This window comes from Chlamydomonas reinhardtii, chromosome 16 (genome assembly GCF_000002595.2).
Source record: "Chlamydomonas reinhardtii strain CC-503 cw92 mt+ chromosome 16, whole genome shotgun sequence".
NCBI lineage: Eukaryota > Viridiplantae > Chlorophyta > Chlorophyceae > Chlamydomonadales > Chlamydomonadaceae > Chlamydomonas > Chlamydomonas reinhardtii.
Genome location: NC_057019.1, coordinates 6,444,918 through 6,464,167, shown reverse-complemented (window position 1 = coordinate 6,464,167; position 19,250 = coordinate 6,444,918). Strand labels below are relative to the sequence as shown.

Below are 19,250 nucleotides of genomic sequence, written 5' to 3'. Positions count from 1 at the left end.
GGAGGATGCGCAGTCGCCAAGGCATGGCCACGCACGGTGACATGTTTGTTCAGCTTAACGGACACAGTACAGTGCGCTGCCCGCATGCTCAGGCAGATGCTCAGGCGCATCGGGCCTCCCACAAAGCATGCAGGGAACCCGTGCCCCAACAATCGCCGTCCTAATCGGAAAGCCTCATGCTGGTACTTAATAGTATGGACTGTACACGGCTACAATGATTGCAACGGCCATGTGTCCTGTGTTGCGCAACCTCCTGCATGTATATCTACTGCCGTACTAGCTACATGCCCCAGTCCCACAAGCGCTTCTGGCCAAGGCGTCACGCTCATGGCAGATTGGCAGTGCGCGCAATCATTGTCGCGTGTGAGACGATCCGGGCCCTTACAACTTGCGGCCCACGTTCGACGAGGCAGTCTTCCATAGTCTAGTGTCAGCCTGTCTAGCATGCTTGGCGTACATGCCGCAACAGTACGGGACCAACGCCTCGCGAAACTGCAACCCAGGTGCAAAGTTTCTGAGCTCTCTCAGGGGGCTCACAAATCAAGTGAGAAGAAATGCACGCTGCCCCGATTCCCTCCGCCGGTCATGTCCTGCAATAGCCTCACACCGTGGACACCAGAAAGCTGCGCGGCGCCATGCCTTGATCCATGTAAAACTTCATATGTACCAATGCCCACGCCTTCCCAGCGCTGTTGGGTCACGCGCCACATCATACACGGCACACGGCACTCTGTATGTGGCGCGGCCCCAGCAGCAGCACCATCCAATGTCAATGTCCGAAAACAGCTCACAGCACTCAAGGTTGCATACCGAGCCGACTGAAGTGACTAGAACAACAACACCCCACATCCTGCCTGCATATCTACGCACGGACCAGGCGTGCTCAAGTAAAAGCTTTGGCAGTCCACAGACGCAAGTGATGATTCATGCAACAACACCTGCTTGGATTGGCTGGAGTCTGGGTGCGCTCATGACATCCGCCAAGCCAACAACCAGCATATACGAGTCACCACACCTTCAAGGGCCTGCCCAGGTGAATTTTGGGCGTCGAAGTACACGACACGCTTCCGCGCCCCCAACTGACCAGCTGCCGCCGCAGCTACGCTCAGGACCGGTGATTCGATGTATCCGACTCGCTGCCAGCACCACCAGTGCCCGGGCTCCTCTTGAACATGCTCTTGAACTTCTTCATTAGGTCACGCATGGGAAAGCGGCCGCCGCCGCCGGCGGCCGCCGCCGCCTGCACCGCCGCCTCCATCTCCGCGGCGGCGGCGGCCGACATGGCCCTATCCATCAGACTGCCACCGTGCCCGCTGGCGGCGGCGGGCAGCGTGTGGAGCCGCCGCGGCGCCGGGAAGCCGCGGCCGTCGCTGCTGTGCACGACGCTGCCGCCGTGCGCACTGGCGTCGCCGTCCGCTGCCAGCGCCAGGCCGCCGGTAGGAGCGGCGGGCGCGGAGCCGCAGATCACCACGCCGGGCCAAAGCTCCGGGGGCGACGCGGGCATGACGGCGGCGGCCGGCACGGGTGCGGGCGCTGCGGGCACGGGCCTCGCAGCGGACGCGGATGGCCGGTCCGTGGCGGGCTGCTGCGGTGGCGCCGCCGGCTGCTGCGGCACCTGCATCAGCGCCGGCACGCCCGCGCGGCTGTTGGGCAGCACCGCCAGCGCGTCAGTGCTGAGCACGTGCTGCTGCGGGTCCGAGGACGAGGCGGGGCTGCCGGGCAGCGGCCGGCACATGTTCAGCAACGGCTCCATTGGCAGTGGCGCGCCGCGGTGCCCGGCTCCGGCCGCCATACCCGTAGCTCCGTCGGCACTCGCGCCGGCGTGCGAGCTGGCGGCTCCTCCGCCGCCACAGCCCTTGAGCGCCGCCATGCCGGCGGCGCCCGCCATGCTGCCGGCCATGACGCCGTACGAGCTCAGGCCCAGCGATCCGCCGTACACGCCGGTTATGCCGGCGGCGGTGGTGCTGGACCCAAACACGGGCATGGATCCACTGGCGCACACGCCGCTGCTGGCCAGCGTGAAGTTGCTGGGAGGCACCAGCGACGCGTCGGCGCCGCTGGCGTGCCAAGCGGAGCCGCTGCCTCCGGCGGCGGCGGCCGCCGCTGCCGCGGCGGCGGCGCCTGCGGCGCCGCCGGCCGCCGCCACTGCCACCGACTGCGCGAGCGCCTTGGGCGCGACCACCACGCGCATGCGCGGCGGCGACGCAGTGGCGATGGAGGGCACGTCCGTGGGCGAGAATGCAGCGGGAGTGACGCCGTTGGGAGACATGAGGAATGCGGGCACGCCGCCCACGCTGCCGTGGCCGCTGCGGTCATCCGCGCCGCCGCCAGGGCTTGCCGCCATCAGCTGGCGGCTGCTTCGGTGCGCGAAGGCGTAGTCCTCAGTCACCAGATCGCGAACGCGCTCGCCAGAGCCGCTGTTTACGGCACCCGTGGCTGAGTCGCCGGCGTTCGCCGCCCCCTGCCTGTGCTCGTCCTCATCTAGCCCGTCAAAGTCAGGCAACAAGCAGTCATGGAGGTCGTGAAGCGCCGCCGCTGCCGCCGCGCCCGCGGCGTGCTGTTCGCGCGAGCAGCGCTGGCGCGGGCTCGACGTCGCGTCCATGTTCTGCGCTGCGGCAGCGGCGGCGTCGCGGCGGCCGGCGCCGCTGCCGACGCTGCTGTTGGCCTCCATACTGGGCAGGTCGACGTGGTCCAGCGGCGACGTGTAGTTGTGTGTGCGGATGTAGGAGGACGCCAGGCGGGCAATGCACAGCCGGTCCAGCGTCTCCGAGGCGGTGGCCGCCGCCAGCGCCACAGCGGCGGTGGCGGGGTTCGCTGCCGCCAGCGCGGCGCGCGACACGGCGCCGAACAGCACAGCAGGCGAGTCCAGCAGCACGCAGCCGTTGAGCGCGGCCGCCGCGGCGTCGGCGGCGGTCTGGCCCGAGAACCAGGCGGCGGCGAAGGAGTCGGCGTCGGCGGGCTGGGCGGGGCCGGCTAGTGCCAGCGCCCACATGACCTCGAGCGCGGCCACGGCGGCGGGCGGCGGCAGCGACACCGCCAGGTGCAACAGGGTCGCGCCCACGGGCTGGCCGGGCACTGCAGGCGCAAATTGGGGGTGGGGGTGTGGGGGAGCAACGTTAGCTTGGTTGGGTGGGATCGGAGCGAGCAGGCAAACGGGCAAGCCCTTGTGCGAGTATCCGGCAGGTGGCAGCGCTCACCCTGCGCTCGCCAGTCAGGCATGGCGCCGCCGCGCGCCGCCCACTCCGCGGCGATGCGCAGCACGGCGCCGCCGCCCGCCAGCGTGGCGCAGGCGAGCAGCGGCGCGCCGTTGTAGGTGGCGGCGGGCAGCGCGGCCAGCGGCTGCCCCATCTCCACCAGCTGGCTGCCCAGGTAGGACAGCAGGCCGGGGCAGGCCCTGTGGTGGGGAGGGCGGTGGGCGGGGCGGGGAGCCAAGCGGAGAGGGCAGGAGGTGAGCGGTGAAAAGGCAAGGCGAGGTGCTTGGGACTGGAGGACAAAAGGTGCTGGGGAGAGAGGTCAGCCGGGAAGGGAGAAAGGACAAGGGCACGAGGCATGGAGAACGCCTCACCTGAGTGCGCTGTAGGCCAGCAGTGTGCGGCCCATGCCCACGATGCGTTCATGCGAGGGCCCAAACACCGCGTGCCAGTCCCGCCGACCCGCGGCGCCGGGGCTTCCAGCACCCGCCTCCGCCGCGGCCACACCCGCCATCGTCTCCTCCGCCGCGGCGTCCATGGCATTCACGGCCGCCGCCGCCACTGCCAGCGGCTGGCCGTCTGCGCCGCGGGCCGCCGGCACCGCGACGCTGTGGGCGCACGACGAGGTGGCGCGGGCGCCGGCGGCCCGCGGCGTCGCCGCCTCCACTCCCCCCTGCTGCTGCACCCCAACCATGGACTCGCCCTGGCGCTCCTCGCAGTCGCCCCCCACCTCGTCGCCGCCCTCCTCCGCCTCCTCCGCCTCCAGCTCCACATCATCCGCGCAGCCCACCTCCGCCTCCGCCTCCTCCGCCTCAAGCACGGCGGCGCAGCGCTCGCCGTGGTCCACGAACAGGCCCAGGCTCACCACCAGGCGCCGCGCCGCGTCGGCGTCCAGGCCGCGCAGCATGGCCGCGGCCTCCGCCGCCGCGCCCGCGTCCTCCAGCAGGAGCACGGGCGCCCAGGAGCCCAGCAGCACGCCGGCGCGCGGCTCGAGGATGAGCAGGCCCTGGGAGGGCGCCGCCGGCGGGATCTCGATCTCCACGTCGTACAGGCTGTAGGGCGCGGCGGCGGCGGCGGCGGAAGAGGTTGTGGGTGCGGGGGAGGCCGCCGTGCAGGACGGGGAGGAGGTGCCGGGTAGCGCGGGCTGCGGCGAGGTGGAAGCGGCAGGGGGAGGCGAGGGCGAGGCAGGAGGCGCGGAGAGGGAGACGCCGCTCGCCTCGAGTTGCGGCGGCGGCGGCGCGGGCGCAGTGGCCTCGGAGGTGGTGGGCGTGGCGGCGGCGGCGGCGGCGGGCGCGTGGCGGCCGCTGGTGGGGCAGCTGTCTGCCTCCTGCTCGGTCAGCACCACCGACGAGGGCGGCGCCGCGGCGGCGCGGGACTTGCCGTCGCCGTTGACGTCGACGGGCGTGAGCGTGACGGCGAGCGCCAGGCCGCCCATGCGCGCCAGCACTGTGACGCCGGCGCCGTCCAGGTGGCGGCCGAACACACGCAGCCGCACGTAGCGGGAGCCGTCCATGGCTGCACGCGGGCGGTTGCAAGAACGATCGCCATCAAAACCAAGATGTTGCAGAACTAAAACTCCAGCCGCATTGGAAACAAGTGGACAAGTCTAGACAGGGTGGTGCAAGCTCTCAAGCTCGGTTTACACAATTGAGTGATGATTGATGGCTCACCTGAGTGGTCCATGTGCAGCACGGGTGCCTCCGCCGCCAGCAGCTCGGGCTTGGCCACGCGCTGGCCGCCGCGCCGCATGGCCACACCCGCCCAGCTGGCGCGCTTGGGCGGCGCGCCGGGGCGCAGGTACAGCGCCTGGTCGGCGGCCTGCGTGTTGTGATGGGAGGGGTGGGCATGATGAGACTTACACACCGGGATACGCGCGTGCGGCCAGTGTCGTTTGAGGGGACCACGTGGCATACAGTATGCCAATCCTGCCATGCGTGCTATACGGTGTGGCGCGAGGAGGGTGACAAACCCGTATCGGGAGATGACATAATGCAGTGCGCGCGTGGTTGTGGCCACACCCAGGCGTGCAGGCAGGCGCGCACCTGCAGGTAGATGTCCTTGCAGTGCAGCGAGCTGGGCAGCGCCGCCAGCAGCGCCGCGGCGGCGGCCTCCACATCGCCCTGCCGCAGCAGCTCCGCCACCAGCGCCCGCTCGTCGCCGGCATGCAGCGCATCCAGGACCACCTCGGTGCAGCCTGTTTATTGCATACATAATGTAAACAAGTCGTGAACAGTGTCAGGAATGATATCGCTGCAAAGAATAAGAAATTGATTAAAATAATCGGGGTAAAGTGAAAATTGGGGGTGCGGCTCGCTGGTTGGCAGGAATAGCAGCTGCAGCTCACCGGGTCGCAGGCAGCCCTGCACCAGGTCCAGCGGCGCCTGGCTGGCGAACGCCTGCATGCGGCTGCGCACGTCGGGCGGCAGCTCGTCTGGCAGGCAGTTCATGATCTTGAGCGACACGCGTGTCAGCAGGTCGGGAGCCGCGTAGCCGCCCGTGCCGGCGGCGGGCGCGGCGGCAGCCGCCATCTGCGGCGATGTTGCGGCGGTGGCGACGGCGGCCGGCACGCCGGCCGTGGCGGCGCTGCGCGCGTCCATCAACGCCTGCAGCTGCGCAGCCGGCGAGGCGCGTGCGGCACCGAGCGCGACGGCGGGGGCGACGCCAAGGCCGGCGAGGGAGCCCAGGCCGGCGACGGCGGCGGCGCCGGGGCCGACGGCGGCGGCGCCGGCCGGCGCGCCGGCAGTCATGGAGGCCATTGCGTTGCCGGTGGCGGCGGCAGCCATGGCGGCGGCGGCGACCTGGTCGGCGTCGGGGGCTTGGCCGGACTGCAGCGTCAGCATCAGCTGGCGCCGCAGGAGCTGCTTCTCCGCCAGGCAGCCCTGTGTGTGTTGGATGGGGCACACAACGCGCAAGGTGGTGGTGAGAACTTTGGCAGGAGATGTTCCTAATAAAGCATGCAAGCGCGAGCTAGGTACCGTACTGCTGGCGGCATTGCAAAGCTCCGAGTAGCTTCATCGTCCACTTTATAGAGTGGACGATGAAATCATACTTGCATTGAGCTCGGATGAGAGGTGGTGCGTCTTGGTGTCGGCGTCAAGCAGACGTGACAGCAGCAGGCCAGCGGCGGGCACCGCCGGTGCGGCACTTGCGGCCGTGGCGTTGGCTGCCAGCGCTGCCGCCTGCGCCTGCTGCAGTTGCAGCAGCTGCTGCTGCTGCGCCAGGGCCTGCTGCTGCTGCTGCAGCAGCTGGATCTGTTGCTGCTGCTGCACATGCTGCTGTTGTTGCTGCTGCGCCTGCGCATGCAGCAGTTGCCGCTGTAGCAGCAGGTCGCCTCCGGCGGCGGCGGCCGCCGCCGCCGCTGCCGCCGCCGCCGCGCTGCCCTGACCGGCGCCGGCGAAGCCGGCTCCAACCGAGCCCATCGAGCCCAGGCCTGCCAGCAGCTGTTCCTGGGAGCCACCCAGCTGCGACAAGCCGCCCAGGTGGGAGCCCGCAAGCTGGGACAGGCTGCCGAGCTGCGACCCCACGAGCGCGTTGGAGCCGCCCAGCGGGCTCATGCCGCCCAGAGCCGACAGCCCACCCAGCGACCCCAGCCCCTGCTCCAGCAGCAGCGTGCGGCCGATACCCAGGCTGCCCAGCCCCACAGTGGAGGCCGAGCTGCCAGGAGGCAGCGCCATCAGCGCTTCCAGGTTGGGCGGGCTCAGCGCCGCCATGGCATTGGCGGAGCCGCCAGGCGCGCCGGCGGCGCCGCCGGCGGCGGCGCTGCCGGCGCGCGACATGGCGGCGCCGCCGGCGGCGGCGGCGGCGGCGAGGTCCATGGCGCCCTGCAGGCCGCCGGCGCCGGCCGCGAGCGCCGCCAGGCTGCCGGTGTTGCTGCCGCCGCCGCCGGCACCGCCGCTGAGGCCGTGGCTGAAGCCGGGCACGCCCTGCAGCAGCAGCTGCTGGCCGCCGCGGCCCGAGCTGAAGCCCGAGCCCAGCGCCGACAGCCCCCACGACTGCAGCCGCAGGTCGTTGCTGCCACCCAACAGCATGGCGCTTCCATGGTTGGTGTGACCACCGTTGTGGTGGTTGTGGTGGTTGCTGGCGGCGCCGCCGTTGTTGTTGGCGGCGGCGCTGCCGCCGCCCGTCAGGGCGGCGATGGCGGCCGCCTTGGCATTGCCGGAGCCGCCGCCGCCCATGCCGCCCATGCCGCCCATGCCACTGCCTCCCATGCCCAGCCCACTGAGACCGCTGAGCCCAACCAGGCTGCCGTTGGCGCCGCCGCTAGCGCCCATGACGCCGCCGTGTGTGCCGTTGGCGCCGTTCCCGCCGGTGTTGTTGCTGCCGCCCACGCCGCCCAGGTCGGCGTTCTGGGTGGTCAGTAGGTCCATCAGCGAGCCCAGCAGCGCGTCGTCCCCGGGGGCCAGGATGGCGTCGTCGTTCTCCAGGCTCATGCGCGCCGGCCGGCCCGAGTCGTTGTTGCCGCCGCTGGCCAGCGCATCGCCGTCGCGGCGCGAGATCGGGTTGCTGTTGGCGGCAGCGGCGTTGCCAAGGGCGCCGGCCAGCGTGTTTGCGGACCTGGCGCCGCCGCTGGCCGCGGAGGCGCTGGGCATGGTCGCGATGACGGCGCCGCTGGCGGTGAGCATGCGACCGCCGGCGCCGCCGGCGCCGCCGATGGCGGCGCAGCCGGCCAGCGTCTGCGGCATGCCGGGCAGTGCCGGCGGCGCGCTGCCGTTGAGCATGGCCACCAGAGCCGGGTCGACGCCGCCGCTGCCGCTGTCCGGTCCCGCCAGCGACGGCACGCAGCCCTGCGGCGCCGACGACTTGAGCATAGCCTGTTGGATCAGCAGCATCTCCTGAGGCGAGCCGGCCAGCACGTTGGCGGCCAGCGTCTGCACGTGTGGCGACGGGTGGCTGCCAGCGGTGGCGCCGCCGGCGCCCATGCCGGAACCGGTGGCGAGCGCCATGTCGGACAGCGCGGCGCTGTGCAGGTCGCGGGAGCAGTGCTCGCGCAGCGAACCGCGCATGATGGGGTCGGAGCAGGGCTTGGGCTGCCAGGCTGCGGCGGCGGCGGCCACAGCAGCTGCCAGCTTCGGCTGCTGCTGCTGCTGCTGCTGCTGCTGGAGGAGCATTTCCTGCTGCAGCAGCGGGTGCAGGTTGTTGGCGCTGGGGACGGCGGGAAGGCCGCCGGTGCCGTCGGCGCCGCTGCCGCCCACCTGCAGGCTCCAGGCCGACGCCGTCGCGTCCTGCTGCCCCCCGCCGCCACCATGGCTGCCAACACCCGACTCCTGCTGGCGCTGCTGCTGCCCCGCCACCGCAGCAGCGGCGGCGGCGGCCACAGCAGCAGCCGCCATCTGCTGGTGCGCTGCAAACATCCTGGGCGCCGACTGCGCCGCAGCAGCGGCGCCGGGCATGCCCGCCGCCGGGTGGCCGAGGCCCGCCGCCGCCGCGGCAGCGGCGATGCTGCCGGGGCCGCCGGCGTCCATTTGGCCCATGCCGCCCACATGGGCCTGGCCGTACGGGTTGTTGTTGTTGCTGTTGTTGCCGTACTGCTGCAGCGCGTGGGTGCTGAGGCTGGCGTGCATGCCGCCGCCGCCGCCGCCGTCGGGCCCGGTCATGCCGCTGGCGGGGCTGTGCGCCACCAGGGCTGTGGCGGCGGCGCCGCCGGCCATGGCGGTGGCGGGCGACATGGGCTGCATGGACGACTGCGGCTCGCCGTAGCGCCAACCCGTCTGACCCGACAGGCCCACGCTGGCGCGCGGGTGCTCGCGGGAGCCGTCGCTGCCGCTGCCGCCCGACTCGGGCAGTAGCGGGTCGGTCTCGGGCGAGCCCACGCCCGCCGCCGCCGCCGCGCCGCCGGGCGCGCAGCCGCTGAGCGCCTGCGCTAGCGCCAGGGGCGTCACCAGCGTCACCGGCGCGCCGCCGGCGATGCGCACGCCGCCGGCGTTGAAGGCGGCGGCGGCGGCAGCAGCAGCAGCCGCGGCGGCCGCGGCCGCGGCGGCCATGGCGCCGGCGCCGGCGGGGCCGCCAAGGTGGCGCGCCTTGCGGGAGTCGGTGTAGGAGCCCTCGCCGCTGCCGCTGCTGTCGGCGGGGCGCTTGCTGCGCAGGCCGCTGGCGGGCGGCGCGGGGCACTCGCTTCCCATGCCCATGCCCATGCGCACGCCCATGACGCCGCCGCCGTCGTCAAGGCCGGTGGCGGCGGCGGCGGCGGCCGCGGCGGCATTCATCTTGCGCGTGCGGCGGGCGCGCTTGTTGATGCGAATGCGGTCCAGCTGCACGCGGCACGTCCTGTGTGTTTGTGTACCACGGCGGGGGAGGATTAGGGCTGGATTGGCCAGAGGAAGGCCGAAAAAGAGCAGCTGCCAAAGCAGGTTACGCGGATAATCGGTATTTGTTTACTGCGACTCCCCTTTCGCGACCCTCTACAAGCGCTCCCATTAGCAGTTTAGCACGCCACGCCGCGAACCCGCACCTCTTGGCCCCCTCAAATGCGTTCACGTGGTGGAACTTGGAGCACTGCTGGCACAATCGCGAGGGCGCGCCGCCGATGATGAGCACGGGCGCCTTGCTGTGCTCCTCGCACACGCGGTGGCGCAGGAAGTATCCCTTCATGCCGGCCAGGCTGAGGCCGCAGCCCAGCACCTGGTTAAGGGGTTGAGGTGATGTGGGTCGGGATGGGGGCATGGCGCAAGCGGACAAGGGCAGGATGAGCGAGTGACATGGCGATGTGGATTGGGCCAATGCCACAGGGCCGACCCGCAACCCAGACAGTAGCATGCATTTGGCCACGGATGGCAGCATGCATCCTTCCCCCAAACAGGGCACCGTAATTACGGTACGCAAACAAACTTAAAACCTCAATTAGGCCTTCGGAGGGGCTTGGTACGCTTCCCCACCAGGGTCCACCTCAGCACCCTGCCCAAGCGGGTGCGAGCGCGTCACCCCTGGCTCACTCACAACATCAAGTACATACATAATTACATCGCATACAAGCATTTGGGGGTGGTTTGAGCTTTGGGCGGCGCGGCGGATTTGGGCACGACCCGGATGAGACCGGGTTGACCCTGCCCGCGGCTGGCAGCGCAAGCCCCTTTGCCCACTCGCCCCGGAGCTTCAGCACCTTTCCCCTCCCGCACCTGGCACGCCATCTTGTTTCCACCCGGCTGGGGGCTGTACACGGGCGCGGTGGCTAGCGCCGCGTGGTCGATGTTGCAGGGCCCGTCGGCGCCATCCACGACTAGCGCGCCGCCCTCGCAGTCCATCACGGCACAGCCGCTGCCCTGCTGCTGCAGCTGCTGCGCCGTTGGCTGCTGCGACACGCCGCTGTCATCCGCGCACGTGCGGCCATACATTTGGGCCTGGGGGCCAGGTGCCTCCGCTGCGGGGCCGTGGACGTGTCGAGTGTCGGCGAGCGACGGGCATTATGTCAGGTGAGAGAGTGGGGGCTGTGGGCGAGACGTGCTCGTGCGCTCGCCGGCGTCCCGTGAACGGTGGCTCTAATACTATACTACAGCTGATAAGAGGTAGGCTAGCTGCTCTTGCGCCAGAAACATCATGCGCCAGAGCTTTAAGTATTGCGACGAGCGTAGAGCAGTTGCCCTATCGCGCCCGATGATGGCGTGCAGGACCGGGGTCGCGAGTGCCGGCTCCGCCTACCGGGCTTCCCCGCTACCACGCTCTCTTACCGGGCTTCCTGGTTGCGGTGAGATGGACGGGATCCCAGGTGTAGCCCGTCAAGTTCCAATGCCCGGCCTCAGCCGCAGGCTCAGCAATATCGAGGTCCCACAACTCAAGGTCGGCTTCCTCGCTTGCCATCAGCCCGCCTCGGACGCCTGCGCGACAGAAGGAAGCCGCTCAAGCCGCTCGCCCAAATGAACAAAGTTTCTGCTCCCGAAGTAACTTGCCTTAGGGCCGCGCCAGGATTGCGCCGTTCTCGTAAACGGTTACAGCTACTTGGTGTGGACAAGGCCCAGTCAACGCGTGGAGTCGCGGCTCACTGGAGGACCTGCGCCCTCAGAGTGTTGTAGCCCGTCCACAGTGATAGTTGGCGACGTCGCTTAATCGAAATATGAAAACAGGGCTTTTGAGCTGGGGCGTGTCTCGTTTTGCACGAGGCGAGAGCGCGGTGTGCGCCCCAACATGCGTTCCTGCAAGCTCTACTAGGGCTGTCAACTTAGCAGCAACTCTCGAGGGGAGCGGATAGCGTAGTCTCAACGAAGAAAATGGTCAGGAGGAAAGTGTTATTTACCAACAGAATGCACCCCCGTGAGCAAACCGGCCCCGTGCGAAACCGGCGTGAGCCCGTACTTATTTTTCCTGGACCAACCCCCCATGAGTTGATGTATCACATTAACAAGTTGACATTTCAAGACTTTCGCTTGCTGCCTAATTTTGAGGCGTTTCCCCTCGGCTCTCCTGCGGTTCGCGTTGTCCTGCCCGACTTGGTATGAACGAAAGCATTCTTAGTACTCAATCCTATTCCCCAAAGTCACTTTAACACATCGAACACCAAACTTGAGATCGCAGCCTGTCGGCGGAGTCACTGGTGACAGAGTCCTGCACCTTTGACACGCACTGAGCGCGCCCATGGAGCGCACCGCAAAATGCAGCCAAGGCGACCAAGCCTGATCCAAGTGAATTAAACGAGTGTCGCGCACAAAGGGATCGCGAGGGATTAGCATGGAACAGCACGGTTGTGGGAGGGCCGTTAGCATCTTCCGACGTGTGCGGGGCCACTCCCTGTTTCTCGTGCTCGCGTGTACTGCCCTCATGTTCAGGCCGCTTTCAGCCGGCGACGAGTTGGGGGGTTGCTAGCTAGGGGGGGGCGCGCGGTGAAACTAACATGAGGGCGCGTTCGGCGTTCCAGAGTGGGCGGGGGCATTGCCGGGGCGCCCAATCCACACGCAACCATTGCAGCACCCTGCCGCTTGAGCGCTCCTATCTTCCAACATATAGAAATCCCGTTTGAGCCAAGCAAGTGCAATACATTCGACTTGGCTGCTGCTTCAAACGCGCCGTGAAGACGAGACGCTAGTTCACGCCTATTCACCGGCCAGCGCGCGCGGCACTACTGCTGCGTCTTCCCCGCTCAAGCCGTCCGCAGGTGGGTGCTGTTTGTTACGGATGTTTGCCTGGCTGGGGGCAATATGGATGTGCCGTGAGGCGGAGCCCAGGAGACCCAACGAGTTCCTTCTGGCGGGAAATGGTTCATCTGACCGACACACGCACTCTGCTGCCACCTCTTGCCTCAGCGCCTCCACACACGCAGGGCGGGATGCTGTGCGCCGCACTCAGCGCCTCGGCGCGGCCGGCATTGCTGCGGCCGCGCGGGGCCGCCCAGCCGGCGACGACCCACCGCACCGCCTCCTTCCCTGCTGCTGCCGCGGCGGGCCGCGCAAGCCGCTGTGCCGCGCCGCTGGCGGCTGACATTCACATGTTGAGGAGCTACTCCTCCCGCCGGACCTCCGTGAGGGTGGCGGCGAGCGCCGAGGAGCCCGCCGCCTCTTCGTCCTCTTCCCCCGACGTGCGCTCCAGCGAGCAGCAGCAGGTGTGCCGCGGGTCTTCGCGTTGCTTACTTGTGCTTCGGATATGGTGGGCCAACGTTGCTGAGGCTTATGAAGTGCACGTCGTGTATTCCCTCCCTTTCCCCTTGCTTGGCCGGCATCCCGCACCGGTGCCCCTTCGCGCCCTTACTTGTGACCCCACCCCGCTCTCACCGGGTTTCCCTTCACTCCTTTGCTGCCCCCGCCGCTCAGGCGCTGCCCCCGGCACCCACGCCCTCTTCTCCGCTGCCGCCAGCCGCCGCCGACCCACATGCCGCTCGCCCGCCGCCGCCAGCTTCGGCCGCCGCTGTCACGGCCGCTCTGTCGTCTGTGGTGGGTGGCGTGGTGGACGCCCGCCTGGCGGGTGTGCGAGGCCAGCTGGTGCAGGAGGTGGTGGCCACGCTGACGTCGGAGCCGCGGCTGCTGCTGAAGGAGCTGCTGCTGGCGGTTGGAGAGGTGAGTGGGTTTGGCTGGCTTGGTGCGTTGTTGGTAAGTTGACAGCGTCTGTGGAGGTGGAGGGTGGGTGTTGATTCATGTGGGTCGGGCGGGGCGCGCGGGGCGGGGCGTTGGTCATTGGGGTTGCCGCTCCCCGGCATGGCGAGCGTGAGCGTATCATGCAGCGCGCGGCCTGCCTACAGCAGTCCCTACCTGCCGAGTAGTAGAGACTTTGAATGTTGCTTGGCCCCTGTGTGCATGGGATACACCCCCACAAGCAGGCGTGGGGTCGGTGGCTGGGAACAGCCTTCTTTGGGATCTCACTTACGTACGTACGGTACGGTACTCGCGCACTCTTTGTTTCCCGCTGCTCTATCTGCCAACAGCACGCGCCGGCCTCCGGAGGGACTGACACGGCGGAGCTGCGGCGGCGTGTGACCGACCTGGAGGCGCGCGTGGAGGAGCTGGGTGCGGCGAAGGGGCAGCAGCAGCAGCGGGGTGGCGAGGTGGGTCGGCTGCCGAGAGAGTGAGTGTGCGTGTGTGTGTGCTTGTGTGCGTGCTTGCGTGCTTGCGTGTGTGTGTGTGTATGTGTGTGTGTGTGTGTGTGTGTGTGTGTGTGTGACTACGGTTTCCACGGTTATTCTGCCAGATCACGTGAATCGTGTATCTGGTATAACCAACGACAGGGCTCTCAATCGGGCTGCCGTGACCTGGCGTTTCCCCGGCAGAGCGTAAACAGCTCTGGAGTCCACAGGGTAACGCACTCCGACCCTTCACCGCGCCAGTAACCCTTGCGGAACTACTACCGTCTACCGGTGTAACAACCTCAGACCCAGCGGGCGAGCTACCTCTTAAAGACCAGGCGGGCAGAAAACAAAAACAGCAAACAAAACAAAACACGCAGCACGCAGCACACGACAGCACGCGATAGCACGACCACAGTGGCTGTGGGGCTGAGTCCTGCGACCCCGCAGCCTGCACGACCTCAACCGCAACCTAACCAGCTCTCGACGCCAGGGCAGACTATGCCTAAGGGCAGCCACAAACGCGTCTGGCCACTAGGCCGATCCAGGCCGTAAGGCCCGGGGGTGTTGCAGTGTGTGTGTGTGTGTGTGTGTGTGTGTGTGTGTGTGTGTGTGTGTGTGTGTGTGTGTGTGTGTGTGTGTGTTTGTGTGTGTGTGTGTGTGTGTGTGTGTGTGTGTGAAACTAACGGAACATGGAAGGGGTCAACCCTGCGAATGTGCGTGTGAATGCAATGGGTTATAATGTGTGCATGTGTTTTGTGCTGTCTTCATTTATAGGGTACGGCCAAGCAGGGCTCTGGCAGCTCAGGCCCCGGCGGAGAGCTCCTGATTGGAGCGGTGGAGACAGCGGCGGCGGTGGGGGTGCGCGCAGTGGGCTCAACGCCCGGACCCTACCCGGGCATCCGCCTGCCGCGCACCAGCCCCATTCCCGGCCAGGTGGTCACACTGGACAACGTATGCGTGGGGCTGGTGGTGCGGCGCGGCCCGGACTGGGACAAGATCCACACAAACTTCATGGAGGCTGGGGTCGACGGCGGCCCCGGCAATGACGGCGTAGTGACGGACGTCAGCAAGGCTGGCAGGTACGCCTCTGTACGCTGGAATGCCACCGGCGAGACAAGCTATATAGCTGCTACATCACCGGCAAGCCCGAATACCACGAGCTGGTGGTGGCGCCGGCGGAGGCGCAGCGGTGGAAGTGGCCATGGGAGTGGGTGTGGCGCAAGCAGTGATAGATGCACGGTACATGAGGAAGTGGTGGCAGCACTTAATAAGCGGCATGCATTGGCGGTTGCCTGGCACTGGGGAATAGGCGTATAGGTAGGGGGCGGATGCCAATAAGTACGTGCGTGATGGATTCCGGTGGTTGTGGCCTGTGCGGCCGTAGCCTAGTGATGACAGTGTGCGCACGTGTTGATTGGGTGCGTGCAGAAGGACGCACAAGGCCCATGGTTGAGTCCAGTGGCATTGCGCGTAGCAATAGCTGGGGTAGCATGAGGCGTGTACGTGGGGCATTGGCATGCCGTGCTGATACCTGTCCGATGCTTGATTATTGTTGCTGGGGTAAGCCTTGAGTCAACTGGAGCTTGTCGGTGGATGATGCAGTGCGCGTTGCGCTTGTACCGTAAACGTGCACGGCCTTGCATCTCAAACCCGTGTAAGAAGGGTCTGCAAAGCTGGTCTAGGAGCGTGCAGCTTGCATTGAGGCAGGCGGAAATTGAGGTAAACACCGCTGCTGGGGCTGGATTCTATGCTGTGCTGTGGGGGCTGGGACGGGCGGCGTTCCAGGATGTGGGGCCGGCGACGAGTTGGGGGGTTGCTAGCTAGGGGGGGCGGTGAAACTAATTGGAGGGCGCGTTCGGCGTTCCAGAATGGGCGGGGGCATTGCCGGGGCGCCCAATCCACACGCAACCATTGCAGCACCCTGCCGCTTGAGCGCTCCTATCTTTCAACATGCAGTAATCCAGTTTTAGCCAACTGCAATACATTCGACTTGGCTGCTGCTTCAAACGCGCCGTGAAGACGAGACGCTAGTTCACGCCTATTCAACGGCCAGCGCGCGCGGCACTACTGCTGCGTCTTCCCCGCTCAAGCCGCCCGCAGGTGGGTGCTGTTTGTTTTGAATGTTTGCCTGCTGGCTGGGGGCAATAATACGGATGCGCCTTGGGGCCGGAGCCCAGGAGACCCGGCGAGTTCCGTTTGGCGGGAAATGGTTCACCTGACCGACACACGCACTCTGCTGCCACCTCTTGCCTCAGCGCCTCCACACACGCAGGGCGGGATGCTGTGCGCCGCACTCAGCGCCTCGGCGCGGCCGGCATTGCTGCGGCCGCGCGGGGCCGCCCAGCCGGCGACGACCCACCGCACCGCCTGCGTCCTTGCTGCTGCCGCGGCGGGCCGCGCAAGCCGCTGTGCCTCGCCGCTGGCGGCTGACATTCATATTCTGAGGAGCTGTTCCTCCCGCCGGACCTCTGTGAGGGTGGCGGCGAGCGCCGAGGAGCCTGCCGCCTCTTCCCCCGACGTGCGCTCCAGCGAGCAGCAGCAGGTGTGCCGCGGGTCTTCGCGTTGCTTACTTGTGCGTCGGATACGGTGGGCCAACGTTGCTGAGGCTTATGAAGTGCACGTCGTGTATTCCCTCCCTTTCCTCCCGGCCGGCCTCCACCCGCTCTCACCGCGGGTCTCCCTTCGCTCCTTTGCTGCCCCCGCCGCTCAGGCGCTGCCCCCGGCGCCCACGCCCTCTTCTCCGCTGCCGCCAGCCGCCGCCGACCCACATGCCGCTCGCCCGCCGCCGCCAGCTTCGGCCGCCGCTGTCACGGCCGCTCTGTCGTCTGTGGTGGGTGGCGTGGTGGACGCCCGCCTGGCGGGTGTGCGAGGCCAGCTGGTGCAGGAGGTGGTGGCCACGCTGACGTCGGAGCCGCGGCTGCTGCTGAAGGAGCTGCTGCTGGCGATTGGAGAGGTGAGTGGGTTTGGCTGGCTTGGAGCGTTGTTGGTAAGTTGACAGCGTCTGTGGAGGTGGAGGGTGGGTGTTGATTGATGTGGGTCGGGCGGGGCGCGCGGGGCGGGGCGTTGGTCATTGGGGTTGCCGCTCCCAGGCATACATGGCGAGCGTGAGCGTAGCATGCAGCGCGCGGCCTGCCTACAGCAGTCCCTACCTGCCGCATAGTAGAGACTTTAAATGTTGCTTGGCGATGGGATACATCCCCACAAGCAAGCGTGGGGTCGGTGGCTGGGAACAGCCTTTTATGGGATCTCACTTACGTACGTACGGTACGGTACTCGCGCACTCTTTGTTTCCCGCTGCTCTATCTGCCAACAGCACGCGCCGGCCTCCGGAGGGACTGACACGGCGGAGCTGCGGCGGCGTGTGACCGACCTGCTGGAGGCGCGCATGGAGGAGCTGGGGGCGGCGAAGGGGCAGCAGCAGCAGCGGGGCGGCGAGGTGGGTCGGCTACCGAGAGAGATAGAGAGAGAGTGTGTGTGTGTGTGTGCGTGCTTGCGTGCTTGCGTGTGTGCGTGCGCGTGTGTGTGTGTGTGTGTGTGTGTGTGTGTGTGTGTGTGTGTGTGTGTGTGTGTGTGTGTGTATGTATGTGTGTGACTAACGGAACATGGAAGGGGTCGACCCTGCGAATGTGCGTGTGAATGCAACAGGGTATAATGTGTGCATGTGTTTTGTGCTGTCTTCGTTTATTTATAGGGCGCGGCCAAGCAGGGCTCTGGCAGCTCAGGCCCCGGCGGAGAGCCGACAGAGACTGGCGGCGGAGGCGGTGGCGGAGGCGGCGGCGGCGGCAGTGGCGGTGGCGGAGTCGGAGGAGGAGGAGGGCGACGACGAGCCGGCGGTGGCGGCGGCGGCAGCGGCGGCGCAGGAGGAAGTGGATCTGCGCCCAATCTGGCTGTTGCTGTTGGAGCTGTTGCTATGACTCTGGCTTGTTGCGTGGCTTGGGCCCTCGAGGATGGGCAGCAGCTGTACCAGCGGGAGCGAGAGCCGCCTGCTGGAGCGGTGGAGACAGCGGCGGCGGTGGGGGTGCGCGCAGTGGGCTCAACGCCCGGGCCCTACCCGGGCATCCGCCTGCCGCGCACCAGCCCCATTCCCGGCCAGGTGGTCACACTGGACAACGTATGCGTGGGGCTGGTGGTGCGGCGCGGCCCAGACTGGGACAAGATCCACACAAACTTCATGGAGGCTGGGGTCGACGGCGGCCCCGGCAATGACGGCGTAGTGACGGACGTCAGCAAGACTGGCAGGTACGCCTCTGTGCGCTGGAATGCCACTGGCGAGACAAGCTATAGCTGCAACATCACCGGCAAGCCCGGATACCACGAGCTGGTGGTGGCGCCGGCGGAGGCGCAGCGGCGGAAGTGGCCGTGGGAGTGGGTGTGGCGCAAGCAGTGATAGATGCACGGTACATGAGGAAGTGGTGGCAGCAACCCTTCAGCGGCGTGCATTGGCGGTTGCCTGGCACTGGGGAGCAGGCTAATAGATAGGTAGGGGGCGGATGCCAATTAAAAAGTACGTGCGTGATGCTGAAGATGGATTCCGGTGGTTGTGGCCTGTGCGGCCGTCGCCTAGTGATAGATGACAGTGTGCGCACGCACGTGTTGAGTGCGTGGCCACGCACTCAACACGTGCGTGCGCACATGGCGTAGCAATTGCTGGAGTAGGATGAGGCGTGTGCGTGGGGCATTGGCATGCCGTGCTGATACCTGTCAGATAGACGCTTGATTATTGTTGCTGGGGTATAAGCCTCATGGAAGCTGGAGCTTGTCGGTGGAGGATGCAGTAGTGTGCGTTGCGCTTGTACCGTGAACATGCACGGCGGCCATCACAAACGCGCTTAAGAAGGGTCTGCAAAGCTGATCTAGGAGCGTGCAGCTTGCATTGAGGCAGGCGGAAACTGAGGTAGACACCGTAGACACCGCCGCTGGGGCTGGATTCTATGCTGTGCTGTGAGGGCTGGGACGGGCGGCGTTCCAGGATGTGGAGCCGGCGACGAGTTGGGGGGTTGCTAGCTAGGGAAGGCGGGGGGAGGGGGGGCGGTGAAACTAACTGGAGGGCGCGTTCGGCGTTCCAGAATGGGCGGGGGCATTGCCAGGGCGCCCAATCCACACGCAACCATTGCAGCACCCTGCCGCTCGAGCGCTCCTATCTTTCAACATACAGAAATCCCGTTTGAGCCAAGCAAGTGCAATACATTCGACTTGGCTGCTGCTTCAAACGCGCCGTGAAGACGAGACACTAGTTCACGCCTATTCACCGGCCAGTACGCGCGGCACTGCTGCGTCTTCGTTCCCCGCTGAAGCCGTCCGCAGGTGGGTGCTGTTTGTTACGGATGTTTGCCTGGCTGGGGGCAATACGGATGTGCCGTGGGGCCGGAGCCCAGGAGAACCGGCGAGTTCCTTTTGGCGGGAAATGGTTCGTCGGACCGACACACGCACTCTGCTGCCACCTCTTGCCTCAGCGCCTCCACACACGCAGGGCGGGATGCTGTGCGCCGCACTCAGCGCCTCGGCGCGGCCGGCATTGCTGCGGCCGCGCGGGGCCGCCCAGCCGGCGACGACCCACCGCACCGCCTGCGTCCCTACCT

At 67.3% G+C, this 19,250-nt stretch overlaps 3 protein-coding genes across 3 annotated transcripts; 2 read left to right on the top strand and 1 right to left on the bottom strand.

Moving 5' to 3' along the window:
* Positions 1 to 180: 180 nt before the first annotated feature.
* Positions 181 to 11,382, bottom strand: CHLRE_16g673250v5 (uncharacterized protein). Its single transcript, XM_043071210.1, has 11 exons — positions 11,072 to 11,382; positions 10,853 to 10,999; positions 10,304 to 10,545; positions 9,640 to 9,809; positions 6,245 to 9,455; positions 5,536 to 6,070; positions 5,234 to 5,385; positions 4,862 to 5,009; positions 3,566 to 4,706; positions 3,198 to 3,394; positions 181 to 3,075 (listed from the first exon to the last, which is right to left on the bottom strand). The coding sequence occupies exons 2-11, from the start codon at positions 10,980 to 10,982 to the stop codon at positions 1,106 to 1,108; spliced, it is 7,896 nt and encodes a 2,631-aa protein (XP_042916151.1). The 5' UTR covers positions 10,983 to 10,999; positions 11,072 to 11,382; the 3' UTR covers positions 181 to 1,105.
* A 138-nt stretch (positions 11,383 to 11,520) lies between these two features.
* CHLRE_16g673300v5 (uncharacterized protein) lies at positions 11,521 to 15,341 on the top strand. Its single transcript, XM_043071211.1, has 6 exons — positions 11,521 to 12,270; positions 12,419 to 12,714; positions 12,923 to 13,165; positions 13,531 to 13,650; positions 14,461 to 14,750; positions 14,989 to 15,341. Exons 2-6 carry the CDS (start codon positions 12,442 to 12,444, stop codon positions 14,990 to 14,992), a joined length of 930 nt encoding a protein of 309 aa, XP_042916150.1. The 5' UTR covers positions 11,521 to 12,270; positions 12,419 to 12,441; the 3' UTR covers positions 14,993 to 15,341.
* A 301-nt stretch (positions 15,342 to 15,642) lies between these two features.
* On the top strand, positions 15,643 to 19,088 carry CHLRE_16g673350v5 (uncharacterized protein). The gene is made up of 5 exons (XM_043071212.1): positions 15,643 to 15,771; positions 15,944 to 16,213; positions 16,382 to 16,624; positions 16,985 to 17,107; positions 17,363 to 19,088. Exons 2-5 carry the CDS (start codon positions 15,950 to 15,952, stop codon positions 18,056 to 18,058), a joined length of 1,326 nt encoding a protein of 441 aa, XP_042916149.1. The 5' UTR covers positions 15,643 to 15,771; positions 15,944 to 15,949; the 3' UTR covers positions 18,059 to 19,088.
* The last annotated feature ends 162 nt before the right edge of the window (positions 19,089 to 19,250 follow it).